General features: G+C 41.9%; 1 protein-coding gene and 1 long non-coding RNA gene across 3 annotated transcripts in view; one reads left to right on the forward strand and one right to left on the reverse strand.

The window, feature by feature from the left end:
• The window catches only part of LOC122556570, a 248550-nt gene extending 231073 nt beyond the window's left edge, over nucleotides 1-17477 (reverse strand). The window contains exon 1 of the long non-coding RNA XR_006313570.1: nucleotides 17222-17477. This is a non-coding gene — a long non-coding RNA (uncharacterized LOC122556570). The remainder of the gene's footprint in view (nucleotides 1-17221) is intronic.
• A 29-nt stretch (nucleotides 17478-17506) lies between these two features.
• LOC122556567 (solute carrier family 22 member 5-like) overlaps nucleotides 17507-19109 on the forward strand; it is a 60587-nt gene continuing 58984 nt past the window's right edge. For both annotated transcript variants that reach the window (XM_043703380.1, XM_043703382.1), the window contains exon 1: nucleotides 17507-18109. In XM_043703380.1, coding sequence (XP_043559315.1) covers nucleotides 17720-18109 — 390 coding nt within the window. In that variant the 5' untranslated portion in view covers nucleotides 17507-17719. The remainder of the gene's footprint in view (nucleotides 18110-19109) is intronic.

The following is a 19109-nucleotide window of genomic DNA, read 5'->3' on the forward strand; positions in this document are numbered from 1 at the left end:
GACTTGATGCTATGTAATTGTCTTAAAGTTACATTGCTTGTCTGGTCTGGAACCTGTGCAATAACACAATAATGATACAATATTTGAAGTCTAGGATTAATTCTAAAGAGGTCTGCAAATACAAAATGTACTAAATAAAGTTTAATGTGACAAACTGATTAATTCTGTCAATGGAACAGCATTGTGGTTCATGGTAACTGATCCATACCTCATCAGACTGAAACATTTTTTTTAATGAGGTTAAGTGACCTTGTAGTTAATGATACAATTAAACTTTGACCACCATTCAGATGAACCTGGCTATTCAGATGAGTGTGCTAAACTGATGAACAGTGTGCATAAGGTAAATAAATTATGGGGAATGCAGACACATTTGGAAATGTGGAAAGCAGATGATTATGTTAGCAGAATGTGTGGTACTTTGGGAGTGTCAAATAAAGCAAAAATAGGGAATATATTAATGCCGAAATTGAGGAAAATTGGAAAGTAAATTGGAAATTAGGTAAATGTTCAACTGGTAGATGTATAGACTAGAGAATATACAATCCCAAGGTTGTGCCGAGTTATCTGATTACAACAATAATTTACTTTAGTGCCCTTGCATATGGGAGAAAAATGAACTAAGTTCCCACTTCTCATTGCAAGAGTAGTACACTGTGCAAAAGTGTGATGTGAGATCATTTTGAGATAATGGATGATAATGGTTAAAAGACTTGTTCATTTGCCTCATACAAGTTTGATTCTTAATCAATGCTGAATCAGTTGATTGGTTACAACTGGAGCAGTTGGAACACAAATCCTTAGCCTTCACTCAGGGAACCACGGCTAGAATCAGGAAGACTGGTGAGACCACTGTAAAGTTTATTCATATGCAACAAAGACTTTGAGGGCACATGTCGGGGATTATCTGGTATGAAGACAATTACTTGGGGGATTTAAAAGTTAATAATCAAATACACAAACAGTGAATTATTTCTGTAATGATGTAACCAATCATTTAATGGAGAGACACAGTAAAGAGAAGTGCTACTTACGTTAGAGCCCGGGTGTCCTTGGGGAAGGAGCACGCGGTGTCGACCAACACCCTGGAGTTGTTCAGGGAGAGGTGGGCGCCGCAGGGAGTGGAGTGCATCATTTCTCCCTCCAACTCTATTTTGATTTAGTCCCTCCCCTCCCCTTCACTGTTTTGATCACACAGCACTGCCCTTTGATGTGAAGGGCAGTGCTTGTCATTGGCCACTTGGGTGTTTTCCTATCTTCCTGGTGGTGGAATTTGAATAAAGATTCGTGCACTTTGTGTCTTCCACTGTGTCTCACACCTGCACACACACACCATGGGTGCTGGGGAAAAAATAAGCACTACCGCACTTAGGTGGTAGTGTGGGGGTTAAAAAAGAAAGGGGAAACAAAAAAGAGAAGTGCTACTTACATTAGAGCCCAGGTGTCCTTGGAGAAGGAGCACACGGTGTCCACCAACACCCTGGAGTTGTTCAGGGAGAGGTAGGTGCCACAGGGGGTGGAGTGCATTATTTCCCTCTCCAACTCTATTTTGATTTAATCCCTACCCTCCCCTTCACTGTTTGATCACACAGCACTGCCCTTTGATGTGAAGGGCAGTGCTTGTCATTGGCCACTTGGGTGTTTTCCTATCTTCCTGGTGGTGGAAATTGAATAAAGATTCGTACACCTTGTGTCTTTCACTGTGTCTCATACCTGCACATACACACCATGGGTGCTGGGGAAAAAATAAGCACTACCGCAGTTAGGCGGTAGTGTGGGGAAAAGAAAAAAAAAGAAAGAAAAAAATACAAACAGGAATGTTTCACACACCATGGGTGCTAAAAAAAAAAGTGCTACTTACATTAGAGCCCGGGTGTCCTTGGAGAAGGAGCACATGGTGTCCACCAACACCCTGGAGTTGTTCAGGGAGAGGTGGGCACCGCAGGGGGTGGAGTGCATCATTTCCCCCTCCAACTCTATTTTGATTTAATCCCTGCCCTCCCCTTCACTGTTTGATCACACAGCATTGCCTTTTTGTGAAGGGCAGTGCTTGTCACTGGCTACTCGGGTGTTTTCCTATCTTCCTGGTGGTGGAAATTGTACAAAGATTCGTGCACCTTGTGTCTCTCACTGTGTCTCACACCTGCACACACACAACATGGGTGCTGGGGAAAAAAATAAGCACTACCGCAGTTAGGCGGTAGTGTTGGGGTTAGAGAAAAAAAGAGGTGCTACTGTGTATACCTCATGCTAAATCTAAGGATAAAATTTAATGGAATGATTAATTATGAACATTAAATTTAAAAAGACTTTAAAGTTCACTATCCTCCCTTAAACAGTGTAGAGCATCTAACATCTCCCATGACAGAATCATAGCATCAGCATTGGGAAATTTTTTCAGAAGTGGAACAACACCAGCATGGTACCAAACTAAGCTTTTGTGGCAGCCCAGTGACTCCCTCCTTATGAGTGTCCACCCTACTGAGCATTATCACGTCACTGTCATCACAGAACCCCTACAGTGTGGAAGCGGGTCATTTGACTTATCAAGGCCACAAAGAGCATCCACCCAATCCCTGTAATCCTGCATTCCCCATGGCTAATCAACATAGCTAGCATGCCCCTGGATACTATGGCAATTTACTGTAGTCAACCCATCTAACCTGCACATCTTTGGACTATGGGAGGAAACCCGCACAGACACAGGGACATTGTGCAAACATCACTCAGTCAGTTAGCCAAGACTGGATCGAACATAGGTCCCACTGTGATGCAGCAGTGCTAACCACTGCACCACTGTGACACCCTGAGTAGGGGTGCTTATGTTTGAGGCAACAAATTAGGCCAAGGTGAGATTCTACACTGACAGTTAGAAAGCTTAAGCCTTAATCTCAGAAGGCTACAAAATGACCTTCCTTGAAGGTATCATTGCCAGAGACAGAAGAGATGCAAATCTCTGGAAGCTTGTATTGGCAAGGAATGAGTACGGGAAGCAAACTCCAAAGGAGTACTCTTCTCGACAAAATGTCTAGAACATGACCTTGACATAACATCCTGTGCCAGCAGTGAGACCAGTACAAGATCTTATAGCACTACTCATGGTCTAAACACTGCCGTCCGTTTCACTGTATCATTGTTTGAGCAAAGGACTACAGAGGTGTCCACATTACCTGCACCATGACAGATATTGATTAATGATTGCATGAACCACTAATCACCTTATCAGATATATGTTCACCATCAGCCTCACCCAAATATTGGAGTCAACAGAAGCAATTAAAATTGACATTGAACACCTCAAACATCCAGCCAAAGCAGCCTTTCTCAGTCAGTGCCCCAGTGCTGACACCTCAATCTCTAGCTGTCCACACTGACCACAAATTAATTTTGACAGAAGTGCACATCACATAAACTGGGACAATGAATATCTATCTCATGGTTAGTTCTCCTGAATTACCATGCCTGTAAAATTTAGAAGCGATAGGTTGTTCCATTTTATTGGGCTCAGCAGATATTTGTCCCTTGAATTACTACATGCTGCATGTGATAAATAACCAACCCTGAGGCAATTGCAGCGAACTGAAAAGAATACCTACGTTTCTGTCTCATGTTAGAGATTATGTAAAATAATTACAGTTCAACAAAAATGTAGATAATTCATTTATTCACTTTATCCTCATCATTTAAAACAATTGAATGCCTTTCAAAAGGTTTAATCACATCTCATCTCCAAATATGTTGTCCAGTCACACAACCATATCCTGATAATTTGCAACTTCTTAAAGAACTGATATATGAATAAAATACAGTGTTCACATAGAAACATAGAAGATAGGAGCAGGACGAGGCCATTCGGCCCTTTGAGCCTGCTCCACCATTCATCACAATCATGGCTGATCACCCAAATCAACAGCCTAATTCTGCTTTCTCCCCATAACCTTTGATCACATTCACCCCAAGTGCTAAATTAAACGAAAATGAAACATTTATTGTCCTATGTTGGTTTGGGAACAACCAAATAATTTATCTTTGATTACTTCACCTTCCGGGATAACCCTCAATTTTGGCAACTGTTTTCTGCCATCATCACGGCGCATGCCAGACATGATTGCCAATGACTGCAGCAATGATTGAGCAGCAGAAAACACCTTCTCATTGGTGCGTTCTCTATGGCAACACTTTTACTACGTTTGATGAGGAACAGAAATGGAATGCTCTTTCTCATGAATCGTTTATGGAACCTCAAAGGCCTGTGCCTGGCAGAGTTTCAATTCTCCTGCATCTCAAGAGAGTTGTTCTTTGTTCTGTGGAATACAGTGAAAGCTGTTGAAACAATCACTTGACAGTTTTATGCGATTCTATTTGAATTTTGCCAGGTTCACAGAGTCATGCTATACCGAGACCGAACAGATTGATCAGAAATATTTACAAAAGTCAGAAGACATCACTGGTTCCATTTTAACCGACTCTGGAAGGCTTATACTGTACTTAACCAGGAGGGTTGTGCTGCAGATATACTCTGGAGTTGTCACAAGCTAAACATAAGAACTCGGAGCAGGAGTAGGTCATCTGGCCCTTTGAGCCTGCTCCTCTATTCAATAAGATCATGGCTGATCTTTTCGTGGCCTCAGCCCCACTTACCCGCACTCTCACCATAACCCTTAATTCCTTCATTGTTCAAAAAAAACCTATCTTAGCTTTATAAAAAACATTTACTGAAGTAGTGTCAACAACTTCAATGGCAGGGCATTCCACAGATTCACAACCCTTTGAGTGAAGATATTCCTTCCTAATTCAGTCCGAAATCGGCTCCCTCTAAGTTTAAGGCTATGTCGTCTTGTCCTAGTTTCACCTGCCAGTGGAAACATCCTCTCTACTTCTATCTTATTTATTCCTTTCATAATTTTATATGTTTGTAAAAGATCCCCCCTCATTCTTCTAAATTCCAATGAATATAATCTCAGTCTACTAGTCTCTCGAAGTAAAGGAGCCATTAGGAGGTAGTGACCACAATACAATAAGCTTTAATCTGCAGTTTGAAAGGGAGAGGGTAGAATCGGAAGTGACAATATTTCAGTTGAATAAGGGGAACTATGGAGCTATGAGGGAGGAGTTGGCCAAAGTTCAATGGTGCAATACCCTAGCAGGGATGGCAGTGGAACAACAATGGCAGGAATTTCTGGGTATAATGCAGAAGATGCAGGATCAGTTCATTCCAAAAAGGAAGAACGATCCTAAGGGGGGACAGGGGTGGCACGGTGGCACAGTGGTTAGCACTGCTGCCTCACAGCGCCAGAGATCCGGGTTCAATTCCCGACTCAGGCGACTGACTGTGTGGAGTTTGCACATTCTCCCCGTGTCTGCGTGGGTTTCCTCCGGGTGCTCCGGTTTCCTCCCACAGTTCAAAGATGTGCAGGTCAGTTGAATTGGCCCTGCCAAATTGGCCGTAGTGTTAGGTAAGGGGTAAATGTAGGGGTATGGGTGGGTTGCGCTTCGGCGGGGCGGTGTGGACTTGTTGGGCCGAAGGGCCTGTTTCCACACTGTAACTAATCTAATCTAATCTAATCTAATGGTATTAGGGGCAAAATACTGACATGGATTGAAAATTGGTTGGCTGACAGGAAACAAAGAGTAGTGATAAACGGCTCCCTTTCGGAATGGCAGGCGGTGACCAGTGGTTTGCCGCAGGGATCAGTGCTGGGACCGCAGCTTTTTACAATGTACATTAATGATATAGATGAAGGTATTAAAAGTAATATTAGCAAATTTGCTGATGACACCAAGCTGGGTGGCAGGGTGAAACGTGAGGAGGATGTTAGGAGAATACAGGGTGACCTGGACAGGCTAGGTGAGTGGACGGATGCATGGCAGATGCAGTTTAATGTGGATAAATGTGTGGTTATCCACTTTGGTGGCAAGAATACGAAGGCAGATTACTACCTAAATGGAGTCAAGTTAGGTAAAGGGGCAGTACAACGAGATCTAGGTGTTCTTGTACATCTGTCAATGAAAGCAAGCATGCAGGTACAGCAGGGAGTGAAGAAAGCTAATAGCATGCTGGCCTTCATAACAAGAGGAATTGAGTGTAGAAGCAAAGAGGTTCTTCTGCAGCTGTACATGGCCCTGGTGAGACCAACCTGGAATATTGTGCACAGTTTTGGTCTCCAAATTTGAGGAAAGATATTCTGACTATTGAGGGAGTGCAGCGTAGGTTCACAAAGTCAATTCCCGGAATGGTCGGACTATCTTACGCTGAAAGATTGGAGCGACTGGGCTTGTATACGTTTGACTTTAGAAGGCTGAGAGGGGATCTGATTGAGACTTATAAGATTATTAAAGGATTGGACACTCTGGAGGCAGGAAGCATGTTTCCACTGATAGGTGAGTCCCGAACCAGAGGACACAGTTTAAAAATAAGAGGTAGGCCACTTAGAATAGAGGTGAGCAGAAACTTCTTCACCCAGAGAGTGGTGGGTGTATGGAATGTTCTGCCCCAGAGGGCAGTGGAGGCCGAGTCTTTGGATACTTTCAAGAAAGAGTTGGATAGAGCTCTTAAGGATAGTTGAATCAAGGGTTATGGGGATAAGGCAGGAACAGGATACTGATTGAGGATGATCAGCCATGATCATAATGAATGGTGGTGCAGGCTCGAAGGGCAGAATGGCCTACTCCTGCACCTATTGTCTATTGTCTCGCCTCATAAGCCAACCCCCTCAACTCCAGAATCAACTTGGTGAACCCCCTCTGCACTCCATCAAGTGCCAGTACATCCCTTCTCAGGTAAGGAGACTAAAACTGCACACAGTACTCCAGGTGTGGCCTCACCAGCACCTTGTACAGCCGCAACACCTCCCTGCTTTTAAACTCAATCCCTTCAGCAATGAAGGACAAAGTTCCATTTGCCTTCCTAATTACTCGTTGTACCTGCAGACCGACCTTCTGTGATTCATGCACAAGGACACCCAGGTCCATCTGCACAGCAGGATGCTTCAACTTTTTAACATTCAAGTAATAGTCCTTTTTACTGTTACTCCAATTGAAATGGATGACTTCACATTTACTAACACTGTATTCCATCTGCCAGACCTTTGCCCACTCACTTAAAGTATCTACGTTCCTCTTCAAAGTTTCACAGTTCTCTGCACACTTTGCTCTGCCACTCATCTTCATGTCATCTGCAAACTTTGACACTCTACACATAGTCCCCAACTCCAAAATCATGTATGTAAATTGTGAATGATGGTGGTCCCAACGTTGATCCCTGAGGCACACCACTAGTTACGGATTGCCAACCAGAATAGCACTCTTTTACCCCCATGCTTTGCTTCCTGTTAGTTAACCTATCCTCTATCCATGCTAATAGTTTACCCATAATGCCATGCATCCTTATCTTATGCAGCAGCCTCTTGTGCAGCACCTTGTTGAAGATCTTTTGGAAATCTAGGTATAATACATCCACTGGGTCCCCATTGTGCACCGTGCTCGTGACATCTTCATAGAATTCCAAAAGATAAGTTAAGCATGAGCAGCCCTTCATGAACCCATGCTGTGTATGCCCAACGGGACAATTTCTATCGAGATACCTTGCTGTTTCTTCCTTGATAATAGATCAAGCATCTTCCCAACTTCAGAGGTTAAGCGAACCAGTGTATAATTCCCCATCTCACTGCCCTTTTTAAACAGTGGTGTCACATTTGCTATTTTCCAATCTGCTGGAACTTCCCAACAGTCCAGCAAATTTGGAAAATTATTAGCAGCACACTTGCTATTTCTTCCTCCATCTCTTTTAGTACCCTGGGATGCATTCCATCAGGTCCAGAAAACTTGTCTATACTTAGCTCCATTAGCTTGTCCAACACTAGCTTTTCCACAATAAGGATTGTTTCCAGTTCCTCACGTCATTCATCTCTGTCAATAATTGACATGTCATTCATTTCCTCCACTATGGAGACTGACACAAAATACCTATTCAATGCCTTGACCACTTCATCATATTCCATGACTAAATGTCCCTTCTCATCTTCTAAAGGGCCAATGTTAACTTTAGCCACTCTTTTTCATTTTATATATTTATAGAAACTTTTCCTATCTTCTTTATATTCTGTGTTAGGTTTTTTTTTCCATGTTATATCTTACTTTTCTTTATAGCTCTTTTGTGGCTTTCTTTTGATCTTTAAAGCTTTCCCAATCTTCCAGTTTCCCGCAGATCTTGGCCACTTTGTATGCCTTTTCTTTCGATTTGATAGCCTCCCTTATTTCCTTCGACACACATAGCAGATTACCCATTTTCTTATAGCCCTTCCTTTTCACTGGAATATACTTTCACTGAGCACTTTGAAAAATTCCTTTGAAAGTCCTCCACTGCTCATCAACTGTCCCGCCATAAAGTCTTTGTTTCCAGCCTACTTTAATCAACTCCTATCTCATCATATTGTAGTCTCTCTTGTTTAAGCACAGGACCCTGGTATTGGATTTGATCTTCACACTCTCCATTTGTATCCATCAGATTATGTGGCAATCATTATTATTATTATTATGCAGTTGAGAATGATCAGATTAGCCATGATGACATTGAATGGCAGAATATACTTGGTGGGCTAAATAGTCTCCTTCTGCTGCTACATCTTTTGGTCATAAGCCATTTCAAGTGAAGATAGAAGTGATCTCTCACTGGGTTTGATTATCTGTCAAAGACATTTATGGGGAAAAGGATTGAATCTTTTTGTTATATGCACAGAGATCTTTCCCATGTTTGTGTAGATTTGTTTACTTTTTATTATTCTGTTTGCAATAAACTTTTATTAAAAATACATCACCAGCCGCTTCTGAATATGTTCAGTGACTGACAATCATGGAAACAAGACTGCAGAGATCAAACTGATGCTCTATCAATGCAGTTTTCACTTTGAATTGCCCAATATTACTGTCAGCTGAGGCCATGGCATCACAAGGAAAATATTTTCCCACCGAAAAAGAATAAACAATACTTCAGTGTAGGCAAACAAATTGTCGGTTAAGAGAATCCTAAGTTTGGGAGGACTTATCAGTGCTGAGGAAATTAAGATTGCATTAATATTAATAGGTAGCACCAATTGAGATTTGAACAGTTTTAAACAGTCAGTGTTATTTCTCCCGAGGTCACTAACATTCAGGATTATAATGAAATCATTGCTTTTCTTAAAAGAATGGGGACCCTTCCAGAAGTTAATCTTCTTCATTTTGGATCTTTCCCAATGGTTCCTGTGGTATGTCCATACTTTTTGTCAGGGATATTCCTGAATATCACTGTTTAATTCCTGGGAATTTCAAACTCAGTGAAGTGCAGATGAATTGGAATATCCCTCTGGAACAAGAATAGTACAGCAAATGTCAACAGTATCGGTTGGATATAATCAAGAATCTTTCGGAGGTATTTCCTAACCCCGATTCGGTCAATATTTCTGAGCCCTATTTGTTTGCATGGATGTACAGTAAGCCTTTCTTCATTAGATATGCCCTCCAGTCCAGGCAGCATCTTGGTAAATCTCCTTTGCACCCTCTCTACTAGTGATCCAGAGACCCAGGTTAGTAAAATGGGCTAATATTCTATCATGATGGCTGGTGGAATTTGAATTCAATCAATAAACTGGAGAATAAAGCTTGCTGTGGATGTCTTCACTTTCATTTTGATGACTGTGAATTTATGATCAATTGTTGCCAAAGATGATCCAGTTCACAAATGTCCTTCAGAAAAGGAAATCTATCATTCTTACCTGGTTTGGCCTAAATGAAACTCCTTATCAAAATTAACGTGGGAGACTCTTAACTGCCTTCTGAAATGGCTTAGCAAGCCATTGGGTTCAAGGGCAATGAGGAATGGGCAAGACATGCTTTTCTTTAGATGCTTACAACCCATGAATGAAGAAGAAAAAAATACAACTAAATCTTGGGGAGAAGTGTTACGGTTTAGCATTACCTACTAATTGATTTTACAAGGTTGTCTTTTGTGACTGACCAGCTACTCCAGAAACTGTCCCTCCTATTTTCAGGCTCCAGCCTCAACTACATTTGTCAGTTGATCTACAGCACCTTAAAAAGGCTAAAGTAAATGATCCTGAGATTCCACTAGCAAATTAGTTTCTCCAGAGGGTAGACAGCTTCCCAAGGCACCAGTATTCCATATTATTTACATGGGCTCCACACACGAATACCTGCTCTTGTGAGGCTCACGAGACCTAAATTTGCTGAATCACTTAACCATTAGCTACTATTGCTAATGTAAGGCAATGACTTGATCTAACAAATACTAGTGAGCTGAAATTAAACCACACAGAATACACTTTGAATGAAATCTTCCTGACATAGGTAAGAGGAGAATGTTTTGAAAAGGACATGAGGGATATCTTTTTTACACAGAGACTGGTTCGTGTGTGAAATGAATTGCCGGGGAAGTGATGGATACAGGTACAGTTACAACACTTAAAAGACATTTGGATAAGAACATTAACAGGGAAGGTTTGGAGGGATATAGGCCAAATACAAGCATGTGGGACTGGTTTATTTTGGGAACATGGTCGGCATGGACTAGTTCTACTGAAGGGTCTGTTTCCATGCTGTACGACTCTATGACTGTATGACAAGTATTACTTTCCACTGGAAAATTCAGCCCTGGGTTGTGTACAGGCTTTTATTGGTGCCTTAATGCTATATTCAGTCCTTAATTGCTCTAAGACATTTCCTCTCTCCAACAATGCAATTTCTTCTGAAGCAATGGTGCTGCACCTGGTCCTTTATACTTTCCATCCCTATCTTTCCTCAACAGTTGCACGCTGCAATATTTAATGTAAATCCTGCCCTTTCTTTGAATCAGGTCTCACTTATTGTAATATTATATTTCCTTGGGGTATTATGCACATGCAACTCATCAACATTATTTTACCAGGGTTTGTGCATTTATGTACCATATATATTTGAGTAACAGTCAATCTTAACTGAACTCTGACCCTCAAAGATCAGTGCTTACTGCCCTAAAGCAGAGACCCAGGAGCAGAAGCATGAGTTTTTTGATCTTTCTGCTTTGGTGCTATGTAATAAAAGTCAAAAAGTATGGCATTGGAAAAGCACAGCTAGTCAGGCAGCATCCGAAGAGAGAGAGAGTTGACGTTTCGAGCATAAGTTCATCAGTAGGAAGAGCTTACCAACCAGAAATATCTGTGTGGAGTAACTAGTTGGCTGTGTGAGCCACAAGTAACTGTGTGAGCCGCAAGTATTGGCAATTGGAAGTAAGGCCCTGAACCAAACTGAAATAGGGACTAAGAACCCAACATTGTTCTCTGCCATAATTATCAATAGCTGAAAGTAAGCATTGCTGGGCATGACACTTTAAGCTATTGCCTGATAATGTTAAGTTTCTATGAATATTTACAGTACATATGCTGTAGTTTAAGTTAGACCTTACAAATTCATACTATTGTTGCATGGAAGTGCCAAATAACAGCAGCCTTTCCCCCCTCCTTCTTGTCATTTCATGGCTAAATGTAGTAACTTCTATAATTCATTCAGGCACCAAGTTTTGCATTTTGATGATTAGGTCATCAAGTTTAATTTCAGTGAGCATTTCAAGGGGCTAATCATCAGGATGTAATGTAATAAATGAAAAGCTTGCATTTACACTATATTTTTCACGGCCACCAAAGTCTTCGCAGAATGGTAAGTAATTATGGAGTTGTCACTGTTATAACAGCAGCTAGTGGTGTGCACAGCAAATTCCCACAAACAGAAATGTGATAAGTTAAAACAATGTGATTTATGGTTTTAATGGAAGGACAATACTATCATTAACATTCAAATAAAAGTATAACGCCGCAGATGCTGGAGATCTGAAATAAAAGTATAAAGTGTTGGAGAATTTCAGGAGGAACTGTTCTGAGGAGTCAAGGTACTCAAAACATTACTTGTCTCTCACCACACAGATACTGTCAGACATACTGAATTTGTCCAGTACTTTCTGAATGTATTATCATAGACAAAAAACTGCTAAGGAGGCGCCAACTTCCTTATCTCTGACAACATTTTTATGGCCTTTCTCAATGAAATTTCCAAGAAAGGAGGAGCTGTCAAATTCAACCAAGAAAAAGTATTTGACCTACTCGATGGCTACTTCAAATGTTTTAATAGGTTAGAATACTTTTCTCACATGCAGCCCATAGTGGGTAGCTACTTTAATCAACCTGTTTGACACATTATGGCAGACCTTCAGGCAAGTGTGACTTGAACTGAGACTTCTGGTTCAGACATAGGGAGATTGCCATGGCTCCAAAGTCGCTTCATTTTAAATGCTGCATTTCAGTGTTCATGAGAATGCAGATAGCTCCAGCTTTCAATGTATCAACTTCTGAGTTATGAATCTAGCATACTGCCACTCCAACACTCTACTGTGTTGCAAGCCCCTTCCCCTTACAGTGCTTTTATCAATCTGTTATAACATAACTCTGTAACAGCTGGAAGTTTAACAAAGTTATTCTGGCCCAAAGGTGGCGACACTACCATTCCACCACAAAAGTGCCTAGTCAGTACAAAGATGTGTACAGAGTAAGGAATTAGATCGCAAATGACGCTTTTTGTGGATGAAAGCAGGCAAGAGCTTGGCTGAATGCAATTTAGTAAGTAATGACTAAGGTGCAAAGGGTGCCATATTACCTGATGGTCACTGACCATAAACATTCATATCTGTTAAAACAATGCAACAAAGATTATCTTAACTCATATTAGACTGTTTAGGCAGTATATTCTTGGAAAATATGCTGGCTTCTTTTACCTTGTTTGATCTAATCAGGCCATTATGTTTTTCTCTCACTGTGTATCCTAGCAAGCTCCCTAGTTGTCAGTGATGACACAGGTGGTAGTGCTTCTTTTCTGAGTCAGAGGACTGTGGGTTCAATTTCCACTTCAGGAACTGAGCACAAATATCACTCCAGGAACTGATCAAGTGATACTTTTTTCAAAGAGACATCAGACAGAGTCCCTGTACAGCCTCGCAGGTGGACATTAAGATTTAATAATGCTTTGTAAAAAAAAATAGGGGGTTTATCCCAGTGTCCTTTATAAAATTTATCCTCAAATAATATCACAAAAGCAGAGAGAAAGTGAGGACAGATGAATTTGAGGTCAGGGTGAAAGGTGAAAGGGTACGCGGAACAGTCTATCTTCTGCAGCTACACTGGCACCACCCCCCACCTGTTCCTCTGATACATCAATGACTGTATCAGTGCCACCTCATGCTCACACAAGGAGGTTGAACAATTCATCAACTTCACTAACACCTTTCACCCCCATCCTCAAATTCACCATCTCGGACACCTCCCTCCCCTTCCTGGACCTCTCCATCTCCATCTCCGGTGACCAACTAACCACGGACATCTACTACAAACCCACTGACTCCCACAGCTACCTAGACTACACCTCCTCCCACCCTAGCCCCTGTAAAAACACTATCCCCTATTCCCAATTCCTCTGCATCTGCCGCATTGGTTCCCAGGCTGACCAATTCCACCTTAGAAAATCCCAGATGGCCTTCTTCTTCAAAGATCGCAATTTCCCCTCCCATATGGTCAATGATGCCCTCCAGTGTATCTCCTCCACTTCCCACACCTCCACCCTTGAACCCCACCCATTCCAATGCAACAAAAACAGAACCCCCCGGTCCTCACCTTCCACCCATCAACCTCCGTATACATCACATCATCCTCTGCCACATCCAAACAGACCCTACCACTAGGGACATATTTCTTTCCCCACCCCATCAGCATTCCGGAGAGACCATTCCCTCCACTACCCTCTCGTCAGATCCACGCCCCCCTCCAGCTCACAAACCACTCCCGGCACCTTCCCCTACCACCACAAGAAGTTCAGAACCTGCGACCATCATATTTAAAAGTCAGAAAAGAAATAACATTTCAGATTAATGTAATTCACTATTGGATGTGCTAATGCAAATATAGCATCACAATGATACATTGGGGACTGCATTAGCCAACATTTCCCTGTGGAGAGCATCTGTTGCATATGCTTTTGATGATGTCTCACTGTATTAAAATAACATCAGCATTTCTCAGAATGACCAGAACCATGGAATATGAATGCAGTGTAGAAGAAAATCACAATGGCAAATCACCCATAAGGCAAAAGAATTACTGTTCTAATCAAAACAGCAATGGTTAGGTTCTTGTGACCCCAGACGTATTATGTATATTCAAGGAACATTCATATAAATATCTGAATGAGAAGAGAACCAAAGATTAAGGGGCAGACAAGAAAGAGGAGATGACAACCAGATCATTGATCTTATTCTCTTGCAATGCAAACTTAGAAAGGGCTGAACAGCCTATTCCTACTCTTAAGCCTACATTCCTGTAACTCTTTTCTACACTTAACATGGGTCTGTTACTGATCATTTAGGGAGTCCATGTTGCTGTGTGGCAGCATGCAGTGTTACATGCATATCTTAATGACAGAGGCTGCCAGGACTTACTTTCTCTCACATTGTCAAGAAGGAATCTGTCCCACTCCTCCCGTGTCCTAGTGGCATATCTTGGAAGGATTTGCAGATTGAGATTGGTGCTGGCACCTCAACAATTTGTATAAATGGCTTAGATGAATGAACATGATTCCAAGATTTGCTGATGTCAAGAGAGTTGATAGCCAGAGACTTTATCCCAGGGCAGAAATTGTTAACATGAGGGGTCATAGTTTTAAGCTGTTTGGGGAAAGTATAGAGGGGATGTCAGAGGCGGGTTCTTTACGCAGAGAGTTGTGAGAGCATGGAATGCGTTGCCAGCAGCAGTTGTGGAAGCGAAGTCATTGGGGATATTTAAAAGACTGCTGGACATGCATATGGTCACAGAACTTTGAGGGTTCATACATTAGGTTTACCTCACATGAGGATCAATGGTCGGCACAACATCGTGGGCTGAAGGGCCTGTTCTGTGCTGTAATGTTCTATATTCTATGTTCTCGAGGTAGAAAATAAGGTGCAAAGTGGTAACAAGAAGTTTACAAAATATACCAGTGGACAAATTTGTAGCAAATGGAGTATAATGAGAGAAAATATGGTACTGCCAATTTTGACAGGAGGAATTTTTTTAAAAAGTTAGCAAAATGGTGGGAGATTGAAGAGCTTTGAATTGGGTACTATTGTGCATAAATCAAAATATTAACATGAAGGTACATTGCTGACTGCTTTGAGTGTATAAGTGTCTTTTGGATTAGTAATATACCCTGTCTGCTGGCAGCTGCATACTGAGGTAAAGCTACTGCAGACTGTATCACTTTGTTACAGCATGGATGGCTGCAGCAATCATTGGCAGGATAACAAATATATTGACATCCCAAGAAATCAAAGTAATCTCCAATACCAATGTAGAAATATTCCTAGTGCAGAGTTTTACTGCATCCTGATCACTGAGTAATCCTGACAGCGATGTTAATAACATTGATTCCTGTGACAGCATGACTGACAAAGAGAGAGAGATTGGGTCACTGGGATTATATTCATTGGAATTTAGAAGAATGGGGGGGCATCTCACAAGAAACCTATAAATTTCTAACTTGACTAGACAGGATAAATGCAGGAAGGATGATTCCCATGACCAGAAGGCTGAGAACCAGTGGTCACAGATGAAGGATACAGGGTAGGCCATTTCAGAACACTGTATTGAATTGAATGAGTCAGCCACAATCATAGTGAATAGCAGAGGAGACTTGAAGGCTGAATGGCCTCCTCTTGCTTCCATTTTCTATATTTCAATTATAATCAATTGCAGCATTGTAGTAATGAATTCTATGTCCTGCCTCTCTGTTATCCTGTGGGACAGTAAACGTTGAACGTAGATCAGTACAGCGCAGGAGCACACCCTTCAGCCAACCAAGCTTGTGCCAACCATAATGCCATTCTAAACAAGTTCCATCTGCCTGCACATGGTCTAAATCCCTCTATTCTCTGCCAGTTCATGTGTCTGTCTAAATGCCTCTTAAACTTTGCTGTTGTAACTGCTTCTGCCACCACCCCTGGCAGAATGTTCTGTGTAAAACATTTGCCTCGCATGTTTCCTTTAAACTTTCCCACCTCACCGTAAACCTATGCCTCTTACTATTAGACATTTCCAGCCTGCAAAAAAGACTCTGACTATCATTTTATGGAAGCTTGCCACTCCGACTCTGACACCTCAGCAAAAATATTGTGAGTTTATCCAAACTCTCTTTATAACTAATACACTCCAATCTGAGCAACATCCTGTAAACCTGTAAGCTTCTACATCCTTCCTATAGTGTGGTAAACTGTAAATCTATAATCTAATAGTGTGGTAACCAGAACTGCAAATGGGCCTCAGGCTGAAGTTTTATACAGCTGCAAGATGACTTGCCAAATTTTATACTCAATGACCTGACTGATGTCGACTAGCATGCCATACAACTTCTTTACCACCTTACCCACTGGCGTTGCCACGTTCAGGGAGCTATGAAAGTGCGCACCAAGATCTCTTTGGATATCAAGGATCCGATCATTTGCTGTAAACTTTCCTGTTGCATTTGACCTTTCAAAATGTATCACCTCCCAGAAAAACACCGTTCCACAACAATTCTCTGCCCTCAATCACCAAAAAAATGCATCGCCTAACTTACACACTGCCCATCTCAGAGGTATCAGCTACTCCCAGTTGGGGGTCTCCCATGTAACAGATGGAGATACTAACCAAGAGCTGTGCCTGGATTCAAATCTCATCAGCAGGTCAAAATATACCTGCACAAGTTTGCTAAAAACAAAATGAAAACAGCAAGAGATCATTTGTCTCACTTCTCCAACCTCTGACTTTGGAAGATATGCTGCTGATGGCCTGGACTTGCCACTTATTGTATGGTTCATGGAAGACAACACACATTTTGAGTAATTAATTTATCTGCTTTGACTGAAAGAATGCCAACTCTGTTTAGGTGCAAGAAGATTTCATTTTATCTTCTCCCCATTCACTGCCCAAGTCACATGATAACTAATATGAAGAAGAGATGTTAAACATAAATAACATATGCAGTGGTTTGCCTCCTGGGCCCCTCAGAACACTTCAATGTGCCTGCCTCAACTGGAAGAACATCATGAAAGTTAATTCTGGGGAGGAAAAGCCCCAGTTCAACCACAGCCAACAATTCACATTCTCTGTGCTATGATGTAGTTCACAATAAGACTTACTGCGTTTGGGCAGCAGAGTATGTGCCAAATGTTGAGCCAAATGCTTTCTTCAAAATGAATTCTTTCCAAAAAAAGAATTCAAGCAGCAGTACAATTGGAATGCCTGACTGCCTCTGTATTCCACACAGCCTGCCTCAGTACATACAATGTTTTTTTTTATCGTTTGTTAATAGTCAGTCTGTAATCAGGATGAACAGTCTTGGTAATGGCATCTTCACGGTGTTACAAAAAAGGACAAAAAGTTTCTCCTTCCAAAGAAACAGTAAGAAAAACACTTCAGTGCTGACAAACCGGCTGTTTACTGAAAGAGACCCTTTATAATCGAGGCACAAGTGGCTTTGGGTGGAGCTCTCTGTGCCGGATGAAGTTTGATTAATATTTATAAGGCAACTCTTGTCATTTGGTAGGAGTTTGAAATTCTCCAGTTGTGCCCTCCAACAGCCAAATCGCTGCAGTTTTAAGAAGGGAGTCGCTGCCCGTTCTCCCACAGTCACTAACATGCGGGATTACGATGAAATCACCGCTTTTCTCGGAGAATGGGGACCTTACCAGAAAATTATCTTCTTCCTTTTGAGCATCAGCATTTTGCCCAATGGTTTCTGCGGAATATCCATAGTTTTTGTCGGGGATATTCCTGAACACCGCTGTTTAATTCCCGGGCACCTCAACCTCAGTGAAGCGTGGATGAACCGCACGATCCCTCTGGAACAAGACCGGGACAAACTCCAGTACAGCAAATGTAGACGGTACCGGTTGGATGTGATCAAGAACCTCTCGGAGATATTCCCTGACCCGGATTCCGTCAATATTTCTGAGGTGGGACAGGAGCCCTGTTTGGATGGATGGGTGTACAGTAAGGAGCAGTACATCTCCACCATCGTCAGCGAGGTAAGCGTCTGGAGCAACCACAGTGTTTGTGATTGTGACAGGGAGGAGTTGTGAATATACCGAACATAGAAGGGCTTTACCAAAAAGCAGACGCGGTTGAAGTTAGACATAACCTGCAGCTCTTTATCTTGTATCTTGCCTTGGACCACATATACCTTAATATTTCACTTTAGAACTTTTTGTATTTTTTCAGTATTGGAAGTTTAAACATTAAATCCTACGTCTCTTTTTCCCTCCAAATTCAGTCTAGCTCCCTATCCAGTCTTAAAACGTATCTTTCTCCACAACCATCTGATGAAGGAGCGGCGCTCCGAAAGCTAGTGTGCTTCCAATTAAACCTGTTGGACTATAACCTGGTGTTGTGTGATTTTTCGTCTTAAAACATTTGCCTAATTTGGCTCAATTAAAATTTTTATTTCCTAATCTCACTTGGTTTAACACCGCCATAGATCCTGCAGGGTCAAATGTACCTCACATGTAGAAAAGGAAGTTTGAAAATTCTACTTTTTTTTATTTCAAAAATATACTTTATTCATAAATATTTTGATGATCTGTACAACTGGTCATGCCATACATCCGTAAACATTCCATTTCTTGGTGTACAGAGACAGAGTAATCATTCATATATACAGGTCTGTACGATTACATAGTTAGCTGAGGCGTCAGCGGAGCCCAAATGACTGCATGGGCCCCCTGTTCTTCGTTAGGCAGGCAGACGTTACACAGTGGTCTTTCCCCACCATGCTTTGGCGGCAGCTGCCCCAAGCTTCAGCGTGCCCCTCAACACGCAGTCCTGGACCTTGGAATGTGCCAGTCTGCAACACTCAGTTGGGGTCAACTCCTTCAGCTGGAAGATCAACAGGTTTTGGACCGCCCAGAGAGCGTCCTTCACCGAGTTGATGATCCTCCAGGCACAGTTGATGTTCGTCTCGGTGTGCGTCCCGGGGAACAGGCCGTAGAGCACGGAGTCCCGTGTCACGGCGCTGCTCGGGACAAACCT

This window comes from Chiloscyllium plagiosum, chromosome 14 (genome assembly GCF_004010195.1).
Source record: "Chiloscyllium plagiosum isolate BGI_BamShark_2017 chromosome 14, ASM401019v2, whole genome shotgun sequence".
In the NCBI taxonomy this organism is placed as follows: domain Eukaryota; kingdom Metazoa; phylum Chordata; class Chondrichthyes; order Orectolobiformes; family Hemiscylliidae; genus Chiloscyllium; species Chiloscyllium plagiosum.